This window comes from Hemicordylus capensis, chromosome 8 (assembly GCF_027244095.1).
Source record: "Hemicordylus capensis ecotype Gifberg chromosome 8, rHemCap1.1.pri, whole genome shotgun sequence".
Taxonomy (NCBI): domain Eukaryota; kingdom Metazoa; phylum Chordata; class Lepidosauria; order Squamata; family Cordylidae; genus Hemicordylus; species Hemicordylus capensis.
The window spans coordinates 17,867,673-17,882,397 of record NC_069664.1 but is presented as its reverse complement, the minus strand read 5'-3'; the positions used below and the strand labels follow the sequence as shown (position 1 = coordinate 17,882,397).

Here is a 14,725-nt window from a genome sequence, read left to right as displayed (position 1 = left end):
ATGGGCCAATGCTGCTAGCAGGCTGCTGGGAACAGGGCATCACACATTATGTTCCACACTCATATGATGAGTGTACACTGTACACATGTAGAGATCTGAACACAGAAAAAAGTTATTCACATGTGATGCTGCACACAGCAGGACACATCCTATCTGTACCATGCATTTGAGGTGGCTGTGCGCAGTAGGGATGTGCCGTTTCAAGTGTTTCGAGCTTGAAACAAAATGTCCTCTAAATAAAGGACCTGTTTTGAGTTTGGAACAAAACAATCCCTTTACAATCAAACAATCCCAAGTTACCCCTGCTAACTTGGCAAATAGGCACCTTTTAACATGGTGATTCTCTTTTATTTAGCAGGGGGAGAGTAACTGGCCCTATCCACCCCCAGCATAGTACCTCCAGTGACTGTTGCTGGTGTCTATCTTGTGTTTCTTTTTAGATTGTGAGCCCTTTGGGGACAGGGATCCATCTTATTTATTATTTCTCTGTGTAAACTGCCCTGAGCCATTTTTGGAAGAGTGGTATAGAAATCGAATTATTAATAATAATAATAATAATAATAATAATAATAATAATAATAATAATAATAATTTTGATTGAAACGTTTTGGCGTTTCGGGCGCCATTTTGGAAGCCTGTTTTCCCCTTGCTGATTGATTTTCTGGCACTGGCTTCCGATTGGCTTGCAATCTCCTTGCTTCTTGGTTGGCTTGTTATCATAGAAATTGAGTGTTGTTGTGGGCAACTGTGGGATTCTGGATCAGTGATTCTTTTTTTGTGCATTTTTGGATTGTGTTTGAAATGTGGGTTCTGTGCTGGGAGAGACAGATTCCCTTTTACTGTGTGCTTCTGCAGTGTTTTTCAAGGCAGGGTTGCAAAATGAATTGCAAATTGCAGGGCACTCTGTGTGCATTCTGTGAGTGCAGCTTGTACTAGGGAACAATGGGGAAACTCCAAACACCCCATTGCTCCCCATGGGTAGCTCCTAGGGACACCAAAGTGGGTTGTGTGATTGGGCATGATGGGTGCATGATGGTATCCCAGCCCACAAAATAAATGGGCAAGCGGGCAATTTTAAACAAATTTTTAACTTTCCCCCCAAACCCCCATAGGATGTGCATGATCACCTGCATTTAGCAGAATATATGAATAACTGTACCTTCATATAGCTCTGTACCTGACGTTTCCACAGCAAACTGTACTCTAAATTGGAATGAAAGAATGAAAACACACACACACACACACACACAGAGCTTAAGCCAAAGAACAGGAGCAGGTTTTATAATATTTTTAATTTTTTTGGTACTCTTATTATTTTTAATACAAAAGGGTCCCTGGATCCAAGACCAGGATAGCAGGAGACAGAGAGAGAGAGAGAGAGAGAAGAGGGAAATAACAATATGATTGCAGTGTGAGAAGAAAGTCTGGGTCAAACAACTGTATCACCTGGAATCAGGATCAGGAGAATGTAAATACAGGAGGGGGCTCAGGTATGTAAAGGATGTGACATCTGACAAGCAGAACATCACACACTTCTTTCAGCACAAATGTGATGTACAAAGGATAGCACATAATTGTTTGCACCATCTTTCAACATTTTCAGAAACAAGCAAAGCTGCAGACAATTAGATGTACATATTACATTTTCCAGTGTGATGTCTGTACAGATCTTAATAACATACGTGTGTTCACTATGCAGCCTTAAATTTGTCACTTATTTTTAAAAGGGCTATGTGAGCATTCCTTCTCTTGCGAGGACTCAGACTGTAAATATTTGCTTTAAAAAATAAATCTAAAATAAAAGTTCACACCATGGCATGGGTATCTGAGAACAATTGTGTTGATCACTTGGACAGCCACATTCCACATTACAGTTACAACAGCAATGAATGTGCTCACTCTGCTACAACTGATGGGAAAATACAGCATACTCTGCAGTAGAGGCACTCAGCTTCAAGAGCAGCATATGAATGACCCCAAACAAATAATTGTTGAGCTATGAATTCGCCACCTGGAAAGCCCCTTAGAAATGCAGCAGAGGTCATCTTAAGAGGTGCACCTTTTCTTTCTTTTCATCCTGATCTCAAGAAACAGAGAGACTTCAAGGCCATTTTTCCACAGTTCCAGCCCTGATGAGAATTTGTCCTTCTCAAGAGAGCACTCAAGAGACATTCACAATGTCTCACACATTGGGCTTTCCCCCAGGTTTAATTTACTATCCTGTGGATTAGGAAACTGCCGAGAAACCTTGGAGAATCATACAATCCATAGCCATACCTGTATGTAAACGATATGCACGAGCAGAAGATCTGTTACAATTACTCTACCATACCAGGCTTTACCTTTGCTTCTCACCAGGTACTACAGTACAGCTTTCCCTTTCAGCCAGCCCGTCAGGAGACCTCAGGCTATATAGTCAACTGAGCAATTTGAGATCCGGAACTGGATTTCTGGAGGGAGCATCTTATATATATTTCTGAAACAGCTGGAAATGTTGTTATCCTTATGAACATATAACCAGAGCCCCTGTAGGCGAGAGGGAGGTACCAGAAATATTGGGTAACCTGCAGATACCTTGGTTTCACAAAAAGCTAAAGGGGAAAAACCCCAAGGGGGCAACCCCTGAAATACTGCCACAGTGGAACTCAGTGGAGCTGAATGTTTGTCGACTCAGAGGGAGTTAACAGACAATCAGATAGATGGTGCTAAGGGAACTCAGTGATGGGGACTGGGAGAAGAGGGCTTGGGGAAAAGCGTAGGAAATGTCTCAGCTTGAAGAATGCTCCCTTAAAACAGTTACAACCCCTTCTGCTTCTGAGGGGGAAAGGTGCCTAAAACTGTCACCATGCCAATTCCTTCACAGCAGGAATATACCGCACTGCAATGTTTTATTTTGGGTCCATATATGTTGTGGCATATTTCTCCGTTTCTAGCATTTGAAATCAATCAATCAATCCATCAATCAATCAATTAATTCGATTTCTATACCACCTTTCCAAAAATGGCTCAGGGCAGTTTACACAGAGAAATAACAAATAAATTGAAGTGGAGTTGGGGCTAGGGGAGGGTGGCAAACAGATAAGACTGGATCACAAAATATTTTGTGCTTTTTGCCTGCTCCCTGATAAGGCCCTCTGCTGTAGTCACGAGCTCCCTCTGTATATTGATGATGACTCATTCTTAACACGGCATATAAAAGTTATCCTGTATCTTACTCTCTGGAACTGACAGTTTCTTAGAAAGCTGAAAGCTATGATTGATATTTGATACCAAGATCTGGAGAGTGTGGAAAGTGTCAGAGGCGAAATGCAGATCTTATCAGCTGGGCTCTTCTTCTTGAGAGAATAGGCGTGCATTGACACAAGAAGTGGCCATGATCAGCTGGTGAGAACACCAGAGTCTTGGAAGTGAAAGGAAGATGATGGAGAACAGATGCACTCAAGATCCTTCCCTGCCAAAGCTGAATTTTCTGCCACTGGCAGCTGATAAATAATATGTTTTATTCCCCTGAATTTGATTTGCTGCAGGAGAAAAAATATTTCACAACAGTCCATGCCAGCAGGGAGCAGTTTTGCCCAGTCTCCTGCATCCTGAGCACATCAGGAAAGAAAAGTCTATGCTCTTCTCAGATCGCCCCCCCACCCACCATCTCCAGCCCCACCAAACTATGTGAAGCCGCTTTATTGATTCATCCAGCGGTTCTCAGACTTGGGTCCCCATATATTGTTGGACCATTGTGGCAGGGGATTATGGGAGCTGGAGTCCAGCAATATCTGGGGAGCCAAGTCTGAGACCCCCCGCCCCCCGCCGAGTAATCCGAAACCCCAGACTGCAGTCGTGGAGAAGCGTTGAAGAACCAAAAGGAGAGGTTGCCGTTTCCATGGTTACTGTGTGGCCTACAGGTAGAGGCTAAGAGGAACCCAGTGCTGCTCCCTCCCCGCTCCCTCCCTCCCTCCCTGCAGGAAAACCTTCCGTTGCCGGTTCTGCTCCTCGGCACACTCCGAAGCGAACTCAACCTGGCACTGGGGGGAGGCATTTCCCAGGCAGGCAGCTTCCCTTTCAAGGGTCCTTGGCCAGTGCCTCTTCACTGGCCGATCATGCAGGCCATTTTGCATGCTACCGCCGAGATGAGAGCCGCTCCCCGGCCGCTGCCTTCCTCTGACTGCAAGAAGGTGATGTCGCAGCCGGGCGTCAGTTGCCTGACTGTGGCGTGGAACCGGTCTTTGAAGCTGGAAAAAGAAAATGGAGGGAGATGATGGAGCGCTGGTGCAGCTGCCGTTTTAGACGTGTCTTGAAGCTAGGCAGGGGCAGCACGAGCTGCTGCAGGAGAACATAGGAAGCTGCCGTATACCGAGTCAGACCATTGGTCTATCTAGCTCAGTATAGTCTTCACAGACTGGCAGCGGCTTCTCCAAGGTTGCAGGCAAGCATCTCTCTCAGCCCTAGCTTGGAGAAGCCAGGGAGGGAACTTGAAACCTTCTGCTCTTCCCAGAGCGCCTCCATCCTCTGAGGGGAATATCTTGCAGTGCTCACACTTCTAGTCTCCCTTTCATATGCAACTGGGGCAGACCCTGCTCAGCTAAGGGGACAAGTCATGCTTGCTACCACAAGGCCAGATCTCCTCCCTAAGAGCTCAGTATTGAGTACACAGACTGGTAGCAGCTACTCCAAGGTTGGAGGCAGGAGTTTCTCTCAGCCCTATTTTCAAGATGCCAGACAGGGAACCTGGAACCTTCTGCATGCAAGCATGCAGATGCTTTCCCCAGAGTAAGCCCCATCCCCTGAGGGGAATCTCTTACAGTGCTCACACATCAAGTCTCCCATTCACATGCAACCAGGGCAGGCCCTGCTTAGCAAAGGGGACAAGTCATGCTTGCTACCACAAGACTGTGCTTGAGGCAGAGTATCAAACGCTGCCTTCCACATGCCCCTGGTGAAAATTTAAAAGTGGTCTGGATGGGGTGGGGCAGGGAAGGGTGTCAGTGGCTTCTGCTTGGGCAAGGTGTGTGAGAAGAGGGCAGCCTCCTTGCAAAACTTGGTTGAAGAGCAGTATATAAATATTATTAGTAGTATTAGTCTGCAGGCAAAGGAGAAAACAGACAGTGGCTTTTGTGAATTCTCTCCAATTGCTATCACCCGTTGCCAGCAGCAGATGGAACTGGGAAGACCACTGCTCAATTTAGTTTTATCAGATTATTATGATTTGCCATAGGAACACAAGTACAGACTAACTGGATCAGGCCAAAGATCCAGCATCCTGTTTCCGCTTTCCAGATTACCCGCGACAACCATGGTAAAATGCTTTGGCTTGGCAGGACTGTATGCACAACGATCCCCAGATCATGTGGCACACACCATCTTGATACTGCTGCCCAGAACAAAATGCATTCTGCACACAGATGAAAAACATTAGAGAGAACACTGATGCAGACTGAAAAGCTGATATCTGGCGGATTGTTGAATCCCGTCTTTAAGGTGCTCTTTCCAAATTCATACGGTTGTTGTTAACATGACCTTACAGCAATCATTGCCTGTCAAAGATGTTTTTGTTATCTAGTCTCGGGTTATATCCCCAGGTTATGGGATTTTCCTTTGTATTAAGAATTATGGATCTTTAAGCATGGAGAGTTCCCTAAAGTTGAGGCATTGGAAGGATAAGTTTACTCCTGATTTGCAACCGTAGATAATGTGTGTTCCTTGTCAGCATTTGAATGGGTAATTTTTCAGCTGAATGGTAAAAAAGAGGATTTCTAAGCAATTTGGTCCAATTTTAATGAACCATTTGTGTTGTGAAGGAATACATCCTTAGAATGTCTGTCTGTCTTTGAGATATAAAGCTTGTTCACACAATGAGAAATAGGGTAGGACAAGCATCCAACTCCAGCTGGGGAGCTGTGCACACTCCCTCTTTCTGATCGTGTGCTAGTAAAAAAGCAAGGTAGGAGGCATGGTCAGAGATTGTCTGCAAGACTCCCGCTGGTTAGAAGGGCTCCATCCTACCCTGATGCTGAATGAGGTAGAAGGGAAAGCCCTCCTACCCAGCGGGAAGGTAGAAGACAATCTCTGCCGGAGCCTCCTACCTTGGAGCACAACCAGCTGCCAAACTGAGGTTAGACACTTGTCCTACTCTATTTCTCATTTTGTGAACAAGCCTACTGAATTATCCTACATATGGTCGTTATTCGGGTTTTTCCTCCCCCCCACCGGCGTTCCTTTTATTTTGATTGTCATTATTTTATGTTGTAATGTTTTATTCCACAGAAAAGGGGGAAATACATACATTAAAAAGGAGTCTCTTTCCCTGTTTCTAGTTTCTGCCCAGTGCTCCATGCTCAGTCCCGAACGCTGCCATGCGGACGTGCCCTTAGTAGTGTCCAAGACCCCAATTCATAGGCTCCAGGCCCCGGCTGCAGCTTGAGCAGGGACACTGGACCCAGGGAGTTTCCTCTTCCCGCGATTGTTTCCTATCTCCTGTCTAGCAGCATGAAGTTTGCTGCCGCCACAGCACGGTGCTGCCTTATGAGAAGCGATACTATTTTATGAGGCCATATAAAAACACAGGCGAATCTCTTTGCCCCAGCGCCTGCCAGAGATGCCACAGTCGGATGCCTTTGACAATCCTTTTAAAACCGGTTGGACAAGGGCCAAACGAAACATGACACGCAAATATATCTTTAACCCTCTCCTTCCCTGCTGCTTCCCCACTGTTATTCTTACCCCAGTCACTTTTCCTTCTACAGCTGTCAACGCTGATGAAAGCTATTCCTGGAATTCGCGCCCCCCCCCATATGTTTTCCAATATTTTTCACACAACCGAGCCACTAACATCTCCGCAATTGCTTTCAATAGTCTCCTGAAGATGGATGCCAATTCCTGGAGCTTTCCCAAACAGCAGGTTTTCTGCAAGGCTTTACTGCAAGTTCGAAGTTGACCCAAAACACCAACGCAAAAATTGGATTTTTTTAAAAACTCCAAATATAAATCGGGCTACACTCTAATGCGGGATGAAAAACCCGAATTGTGTGCGAAGTGCTCCCTGATGGCTTGCAGGGATTTCGGGATAAATTTGGCTGATATGTGATGTGGACGCACACCTCCATTCTGGAGGAGATACGAACTAAAAGCCAGGTGTGAAAAACTTCCTGAAGATTCCCAGCCAGTCCTAGAGGGTTGGCAGTTAAAACGCTGTTTCCCTCTACAGAATTCCAGATGTGAATTCTAAAAGGAAACCACACACCTGCAATCCCATGGTGGAGAGAAGTAGCTGGGGAAGCTGCAATCTAAAAATGGACAATTAAACACTCCCTTCCTCCCTGCCTCACCATGCATCCCCAGGGAAAGTCACTTCCTCCCAGAGCTGATTTCCCCCAAGAAAATGCAACCATCCAGTTTCAAACAACACATAGATGTGCAATGTTTAATTCCATTCTTAGGCTCCTAGGTTACTTTGGGGCAAAGATAGTTGTTCTCACACTTGAATTCATGGGAGTAACATGACATGCGAGCTTTTAGCTCACAGATCACAGTGGCAACCACTTCCTTGATGTCAATTTTCAAGCAATGTGTATCAGCCATTGCTGTGGCTGAGATCTGTGGATGACTGGCTCACGTTTGCTACTGAGTCCTGTGTCTGAGAAAACTTCCTCCATTGTAGAATTGGAACTGGTCCTACATGTGATGAAGCAGATGTAGCCCTTATAGTAATCTGGAAAGTACCAGATTACAAGTTTTAAAAAAACCAAAACCAGTTTCAACGTACAAACACCACCGTCAGTTGCTTACTGGTGGTGTTTTTACATTGAAATTGGTTTTGTTTTGAACTTGTAATATCAGGTATTTTATCTGTGCATAATAAAGAGCACCTTTGATTCCAGACATTCACACCTCTAAAAGTTAACCCCGCTTTGCTGAACCATTCAGAAGGTTCCCGATTTCTCAAAACGCCTCACTCAATATGTAGGCTACATAGGCCTCACCTGGGGTGCAGCTTGTAGACTGAGCCGTCAACACCCACGGTGATCTTCAGGGTCTCTTCACTCCTACTGTCCCTCATGCGGTTGATGACTCCCGCCAACCCAGCTGAACACATCTGTGCAGCCCGCGTGGAAACACTCTCACATGCCATACGAACAACGTCACAGTCCGTTACCGAGGGCAACAGCCCAAAGGAAGTCAGGATGTTGTAAATCTGCTTGCGGTCACCAGGATCACTGGGAACAACAAGCACAACTGTTTTCACACATGTCACAACGGAGGTGCTTGACCACCCCACTGGAAGATGCAGAAGGCCACAGCTGATCTTCAGCTGCTATCAGGGGCTCTCAAACTTGGGTTCTCCGATGTCGGACTACAGCTCCCAAGACCCCCCATGCTTAAAGAAATACACTACCTTTCAATTTGTGAGATAAAACGAGTTTCAAAGGACCCTCTGGTTTTCAGCTTCTCTGAAGCTTCTCCATTGAAGAGCAAATTCTCATTGACAAGTTTTAGCAGCACTAATCGTACAATTTCTCCCATGTATTTCCCTCCTATGATCTTCTCATACCTGGGATAAAAGAGGTATTAGTTTAGTAGTACACAGAAGTCTTCTTGTGTCTGTGTGCATATATGTAAGAAAACCAGACAGATGTATGGCTTGGCTTCATGTTGGGGACAGGGCTCATTGTGGCCTGTTCTAACCAAACCCTCACAAATCAAGACTGGCTCAAAAGTAAAAGATATTTTCTTTGAATGGTGGGGAAAGCAAACATGCTCCTTCTTTGCTGCACTTTACATATTTTCTCAGCAGAAAATGTGTGCAGGATAGCCAAATGTGTCTCAGGGCATTTCACACCTCGGGGCAGCCGGCTTGGGTCAGGTCTTGGCTGCTACAAAGCATTAGGAGACTAAGCAACTCCAAGAATGGAAAATGGCTCCAGACCATGTTCCCAGTCCCAGAGAGTCTCCAAGGTTCAACAAGCCTGTCAATTGCTTTTCCCTGCCTGCTTCTAAAGTTAACAGGGACAAAAATGGACTTTGTTCACAGAGTATGGCCCTGTCTCAGAGCATTCATGAGCTGGGCCTGGCTGAGGAGGAGGGCAGGCTAGAGTATTCATGAAATCACAAGTTCATCCAGCAGGAGAAAGTGTGAAACCCAGAAAAAGCGATAAGCAGTTTTAACTTTATCTGTCATATTCCTTACAGCTGATGACCGGGGTTAAGCGAAGTCTCGTCCACCACACGATCATATTCCAGAAGGAACTCGTCCAGCTCGCCAGCGGCTCCAAAGGCTCCCCATTCGGTGTTTACACACATCCGACCCTCATCCCCTTCTACCAGTTCCACATTCTGCAACTCCTCCATGTAGCAAGCATTGCAACCTGTGCCTGGTGGAATGAAAATACAGAGAGATCCCCCATATTCTGTTATTACGCAAACCAGTGCCAAAGAGTTAGGATATAGGGCCATATCTCAGTGGTAGAGCATCTGCTTGGCATGGAGAAGGTCCTGGGTTTGATCTCTGGCATCTCCAGGTAGGGCTGAGGAAAATACCTGCCTGAAGGCCCAGAGAGTTGCTGTCAGGGTAGAGAAAATGGAGCTAGAGGGACTAATGGCAGCTTAGATGGCCGCTTCCTATGTCCCCAGAGTCAGGTGATATTAAGCCATTATTACTGTTCCCTGTTGGGTTTTCCAGCAGCAAAGCTGCAGGGCCCAGACAGATGTAATATGAGAGCTGATCTCCTAACCTTTCTCAGCTCTCCTAACATTTCTCTTCCCAGATGCAGCTGGTTGGGGGTTCTGATGTTGATTGGAGCAGTGGCGCTAGGCAAGGGAGTGTTTGGTGCCTGCCTTGAATAGTGACTCCTATTCAAGGCAGAACCAACACTGGACTCTGACCTGGACCCTTATATCTGGCCAGAGCCAAAGAGAAACTCAATGAGTTTGAAATCCTCAAAACAAAACCCTCAGAGCCTGAGCCTCCCCAAACAGCACCTTCTGAACCCAAGCCCCCTGCCACACTAGTACAGTGCACTCCTTGATATCAGCAAGCCTGTGCTGGAAACAAACTAGGCAGGATTAAATATGGAGGAGGAGGAGGAGGAGGGGTGGGGGCAGACTCTGGACCAGAAGGCTGCCCTTTAAGGCTTCCAGTCTCCAGAGAGGCAAGCAGAGCCAAGGAGGAGTAACCTCAGCTCAGAGGTATCTCAGTCTATCCCTGACTGATATTGGAGCAACTTGTCCCATGGAGCTGTCCATGGTGCTGCAACATAGGAACATAGGAAGCTGCCACATACTGAGTCAGACCGTTGGTCTATCTAGCTCAGTATTGTCTGCACAGACTGGCAGCGGCTTCTCCAAGGTTGCAGGCAGGAATCTCTCTCAGCCCTCTTTTGGAGAAGCCAGGGAGGGAACCTGAAACCTGCTCTTCCCAGAGCGGCTCCATCCCCTGAGGGGAATATATTGCAGTGCTCACACTTCTAGTCTCCCTTTCATATGCAACCAGGGTGGACCCTGTTTAACTAAGGGGACAAGTCATGCTTGCTACCACAAGACCAGCTCTCCTCTCCGATGACTCGTTTTGCTTCATATTGCCACCTTCTAGGCCTCATGGGTTCTTGTCATTGAGACAGGACAAAAAAAACAAAACCCAGCACAGCATCCCCCCAATGGCTGTTGCCGGTATCTGCCTTATGTTTCTTTTTAGAATGTGAGCCTTTTGGGGACAGGGGACCATCTTATTTATGTATTTATTTTTCTATGTGAACCACTTTGAAAACTGAAGAGTGGTATATAAATATTTGTTGTTGTAGAAGTAGTATTCACTTTAGTTTTTTCATTGTTATCAATAACATTTTCACCAACTAAATACAACATTTGCATGACCCGAATTTTTGAACTGCATGGGTGTTCTTTTAGAACTGCACATTTTGTGTCTGGCTGCACATAAAATAAAATAAAAAGCCCTGGCTTAAGATATTGTGCATCTTGTGTGACAAAGGTACCTGCAACTGTCCAAACATCTGGTCTCTCTGACCTAAGTCCCTCTCTAAGTGGTACACCACACAGGCTCTAGCATATGTCATAAGTAAATATTATTAATGCAAGAGAAAATGCAAATGATAATTCAGCTGTCAATTTTAGCTAATGTAGGCTTTGCAGTCATAGTGCAGCAGTACAAAAAGTGTTGCTGACTCTGTGTGGAAGTACCTTTTGTCCCTAACCCAAGCAATAGAGACAGGACCACTTCTGCCTTAATCAGTCCTGACAATGCTTATATACCTGTTTTTTTTTAATCATCCAGAGATGGAAATAAATTAACTGTGCCGTACATGATGTCACAGTACAAGGGCTTCCGTTCATAATGGCAGTGCGTGAGAATGTCTACTAGCTATGTAAAGTATATTCCCAGAACCATTAATTAACGTTCCGGTCATATTAAGCACTTGAACAATTTTGTTCCTTTTAATCTTTCCAGGCAGCCTGTTCCCATAGCACTGCAAACAAGATTACTCCTCTTCAAATAAATAGCGTATCGGAGCCCTTATTTTTGACACCTGCCGACACGGTTCTCCTCCTCCTCTTCGTGCCCATTGGCTTAGTACATGTTACTTTCATAATGTTCCCCCTTAATATGAACTAGAACAACAGGGGCCTCATTTGAGCATCAGTTAACAGGAAGATTGGATTAATGAGCATTCAGTATGAATCAGCATTCCCCTGGGAATGGTAATAGCAAAAGAGTAATACATATTTTCAGTGTTCACCTGTCAATAGATACAGTATCTAATGCCCTGGTTAATCTTTATAGATAAGCTAATAATTCCCAGGATGTTAAAAGGTGTGCACAATATAAACCCTATTCAGACATTATGTTGAACACTCATACAACAAGTGTACAGTGTACACAGGTACAGATCTGTACACAGGTACAGCTCTTCACACATTATGGTGATAGATATTCTCATGTTATGCTGATGCCCTATTCAGCCATTATGCTGAACACTCATACAACAAGTGTAAAGTGTACACAGATACATATCTGTACACAGATACAGCCATTCACACGTTATGCTATACAGGTACAGCAGTATAATTCCTCTTTCTGCCATGCACAAAGGTTCACTTTTAAAATGAATGCAGGTACACAGAAACACAGACAAGTGAACAGATCTAATGTCTGAACAGGGTTATTATGTTGTACGAGTGTACAGATGTCTGTATTCTTGTACATGTTTTTGTTTGAATGTCTGTGCCTGCATTCGTGTTAAAAGTGAACCTGGGTACAGGCCTAATAACAAATAAGACAAATTTATTTGTCTCGTACAAATAAACATTTTCTGCTGTATCTGTGTTCAGTGCAGCGTGTGAATAACTGTACCTGTGTCAAGACTGTACTTGAGTACAGGTGAACCTCAGTATTTGTGGACTCCATATCCATGTTTTCATGTATCCACGGTCAGGGAATTGGCACCCGACTTCTGTATACTCAAGGGGAAACAACAACTAAGGGGTTATGTGTTGTGTATCCACAGGTCAGGGGTGTCTGGAAATGACCTTGGAGGTCATTTCCAGCCGCCATTCTGGGATTGGGAGCTTCAAAATGACTCCTTTGTGGCGGGAGGGGGGTGTGTGGCAGAAAAAAACCCCTAGAATTTCAGCCAATGTTCTGCTATTGGGGGCACTGCTGTGCTGCTGGGAACCTGTGGATCATGGTAGGCCACTTCTCCCCACATTTTTAGGGCCATTTTCTTCTTATTTTGAACATTTTCCTGACCTCCAGGAACCTAGCCCCCATGATCCCATTGCGCCAATGCCTATTCGCAGTTTCCATATCTGCTGTAGCAGCAGAGAATGGGACCCCCACAAATACAGATGTTCTCCTGTATACTCCTATGAATGTTGAATGTAACGTCTGAATAGGGCTACAGAAAAACAGGAATTAACACTTAGGTTTTCAGGTATTGTGCCCCAAGTAAGAAGGAGAGGTGACATACCCACGATCATGCCAACTTCACACCGATGATCCTCATAGTAGCACGATACCATTGTCGCCACCGTGTCATTGACCATTGCAACCACATCCATCTCAAAGTCCTACAGAGGATTGAAAGAGGCACTATGATCCCAACGGCTCTTCAGAAGAAGTCGAAGCGAGGGAAGCACATCCCACAGAGACAAAGCAACCGCAAGACAGGATATTGCAAGCAATTATGTTCCGTGAGTTCATGCAGGAGACCATGCATGCAGATCCAACAGTACATCAGATACCTGAACTGCCTGATCTTGACTTGTTCTAATGAAATAATCAGAAAGCTGAAACCAGCTTCTCACCTTGGATTTCCGTTTTCAGTTTATTTCAAGGTTGAAATAAATCTAGATTGGTCTGTTCTGACGTCACGACCTATCTTGGTTTGTTTTTAGCGAGATGTAGAATTTTTCTGATGCTTGCCCAGGCAGGGAAAAGGGGAGCGCATACCCTTGAGGCGTAGGAATGTCAGATGGAACCAAGATTTAACCTCAGTTCTGGTGGCGTCTGAACTGGCCCTCTTCCTTTAAAACTCTCCTCAAAGCCTACTTTTTCCATGAAGCCTGGCACACAACCCCTTAGTCTCCATGCTGTCCTATAACTAAGCCTAAGCTCATATAACCTTCTGAAAGCCAGCATGGTGTGGTGGTTAGAGTGTTGGATTAGGACCGGGGAGACCCAAGTTCAAATCCCCATTCAGTCATGCAACTCACTGGATGACAGGCCAATCTCTTATCTCTCAGCTTCAACAGGGTGTTTGTAAGGATAAACATAAACATGTACACTGCTCTGGGCTCTTTGGAGGAAGAAGGGAACAGAAATGTAAGTAAGTAAGTAATAAATAAATAAATAAATAGCTGAGCTGAGCTGAGCTGAACTGAGCTGAACTGAACTGCATATTCTCCCTGCATTTACCCTCCCCTCTGTCTTCCATCCCTCCCTGTGTTCTCTCTCTATGTCAAGTTCTAGAATGTAAGTTCCTTGGGGCAGGGACCTCTCAACTTGTTCTTATTCTATAACACACACCAACACACACACACACCACACACTGATGGTTCTATATAGGAAATGAACAACAAACAGGCAGGCAGGACCAATCTGGGAGTGAGGATGGTCCTGCATCTTGGGTCACATCAGATATTTACCTTGCCTCAAGCCACCTAATGGCGCAGTGGGGAAATGACTTGCCTAGCAAGAAAGGGGTTGCTGGTTTGAATCCCCGCTGGGAAACACCTATATTGGGCAGCAGCGATATAGGAAGATGCTGAAAGGCATCATCTCATACTGCGTGGGAGATTTCAGTGGTAAACCCCTCCTGTATTCTACCAAAGACAACCACGGGGTTCTGTGGTCTCCAGGAGTCAGCACCGACTCGATGGCACAATTTAACTTTACCAGTGATGGTCTTTTCTATCCAGTTTTTTCTCCTCACCCTGAGCAGAAATCTGCAAATGAGACTAATTTCCTTTGGGGGGCTGAAAGCAACCCCACAGAGCTTACTGTTGAGGACATCTTAATCAGTCGAAGGAAAATCAGGTGTTTGGACAGCAAATAAATTAAAATCATGTTCATCTCACCCCTCTCCGTTTGATAGCGTCTCTCAGGAGCCCTACTACATTGTTTCCTTCTGCTCCTGAGGCTTTGAAGCCTTTAGTCCAGTTCAGCAGAATCCCCTACAGAACAGGAAATCAAAAGGATTAGGCCAACATGAACATTATC

General features: G+C 45.2%; 1 protein-coding gene across 4 annotated transcripts in view; it reads right to left on the bottom strand.

Moving 5' to 3' along the window:
- Positions 1-3,960: 3,960 nt before the first annotated feature.
- The window catches only part of GCK (glucokinase), a 40,076-nt gene continuing 29,311 nt past the window's right edge, over positions 3,961-14,725 (bottom strand). For 3 of the 4 annotated variants that reach the window (XM_053270040.1, XM_053270041.1, XM_053270043.1), the window contains 6 exons: positions 14,584-14,679; positions 12,975-13,074; positions 9,182-9,365; positions 8,390-8,545; positions 7,977-8,210; positions 3,961-4,229 (listed from right to left, as the gene is read on the bottom strand). In XM_053270040.1, the coding sequence (XP_053126015.1) occupies positions 4,085-4,229; positions 7,977-8,210; positions 8,390-8,545; positions 9,182-9,365; positions 12,975-13,074; positions 14,584-14,679 (915 nt within the window). In that variant the 3' untranslated portion in view covers positions 3,961-4,084. The remainder of the gene's footprint in view (positions 4,230-7,976; positions 8,211-8,389; positions 8,546-9,181; positions 9,366-12,974; positions 13,075-14,583; positions 14,680-14,725) is intronic. The other variant, XM_053270042.1, reaches the window with a different exon arrangement.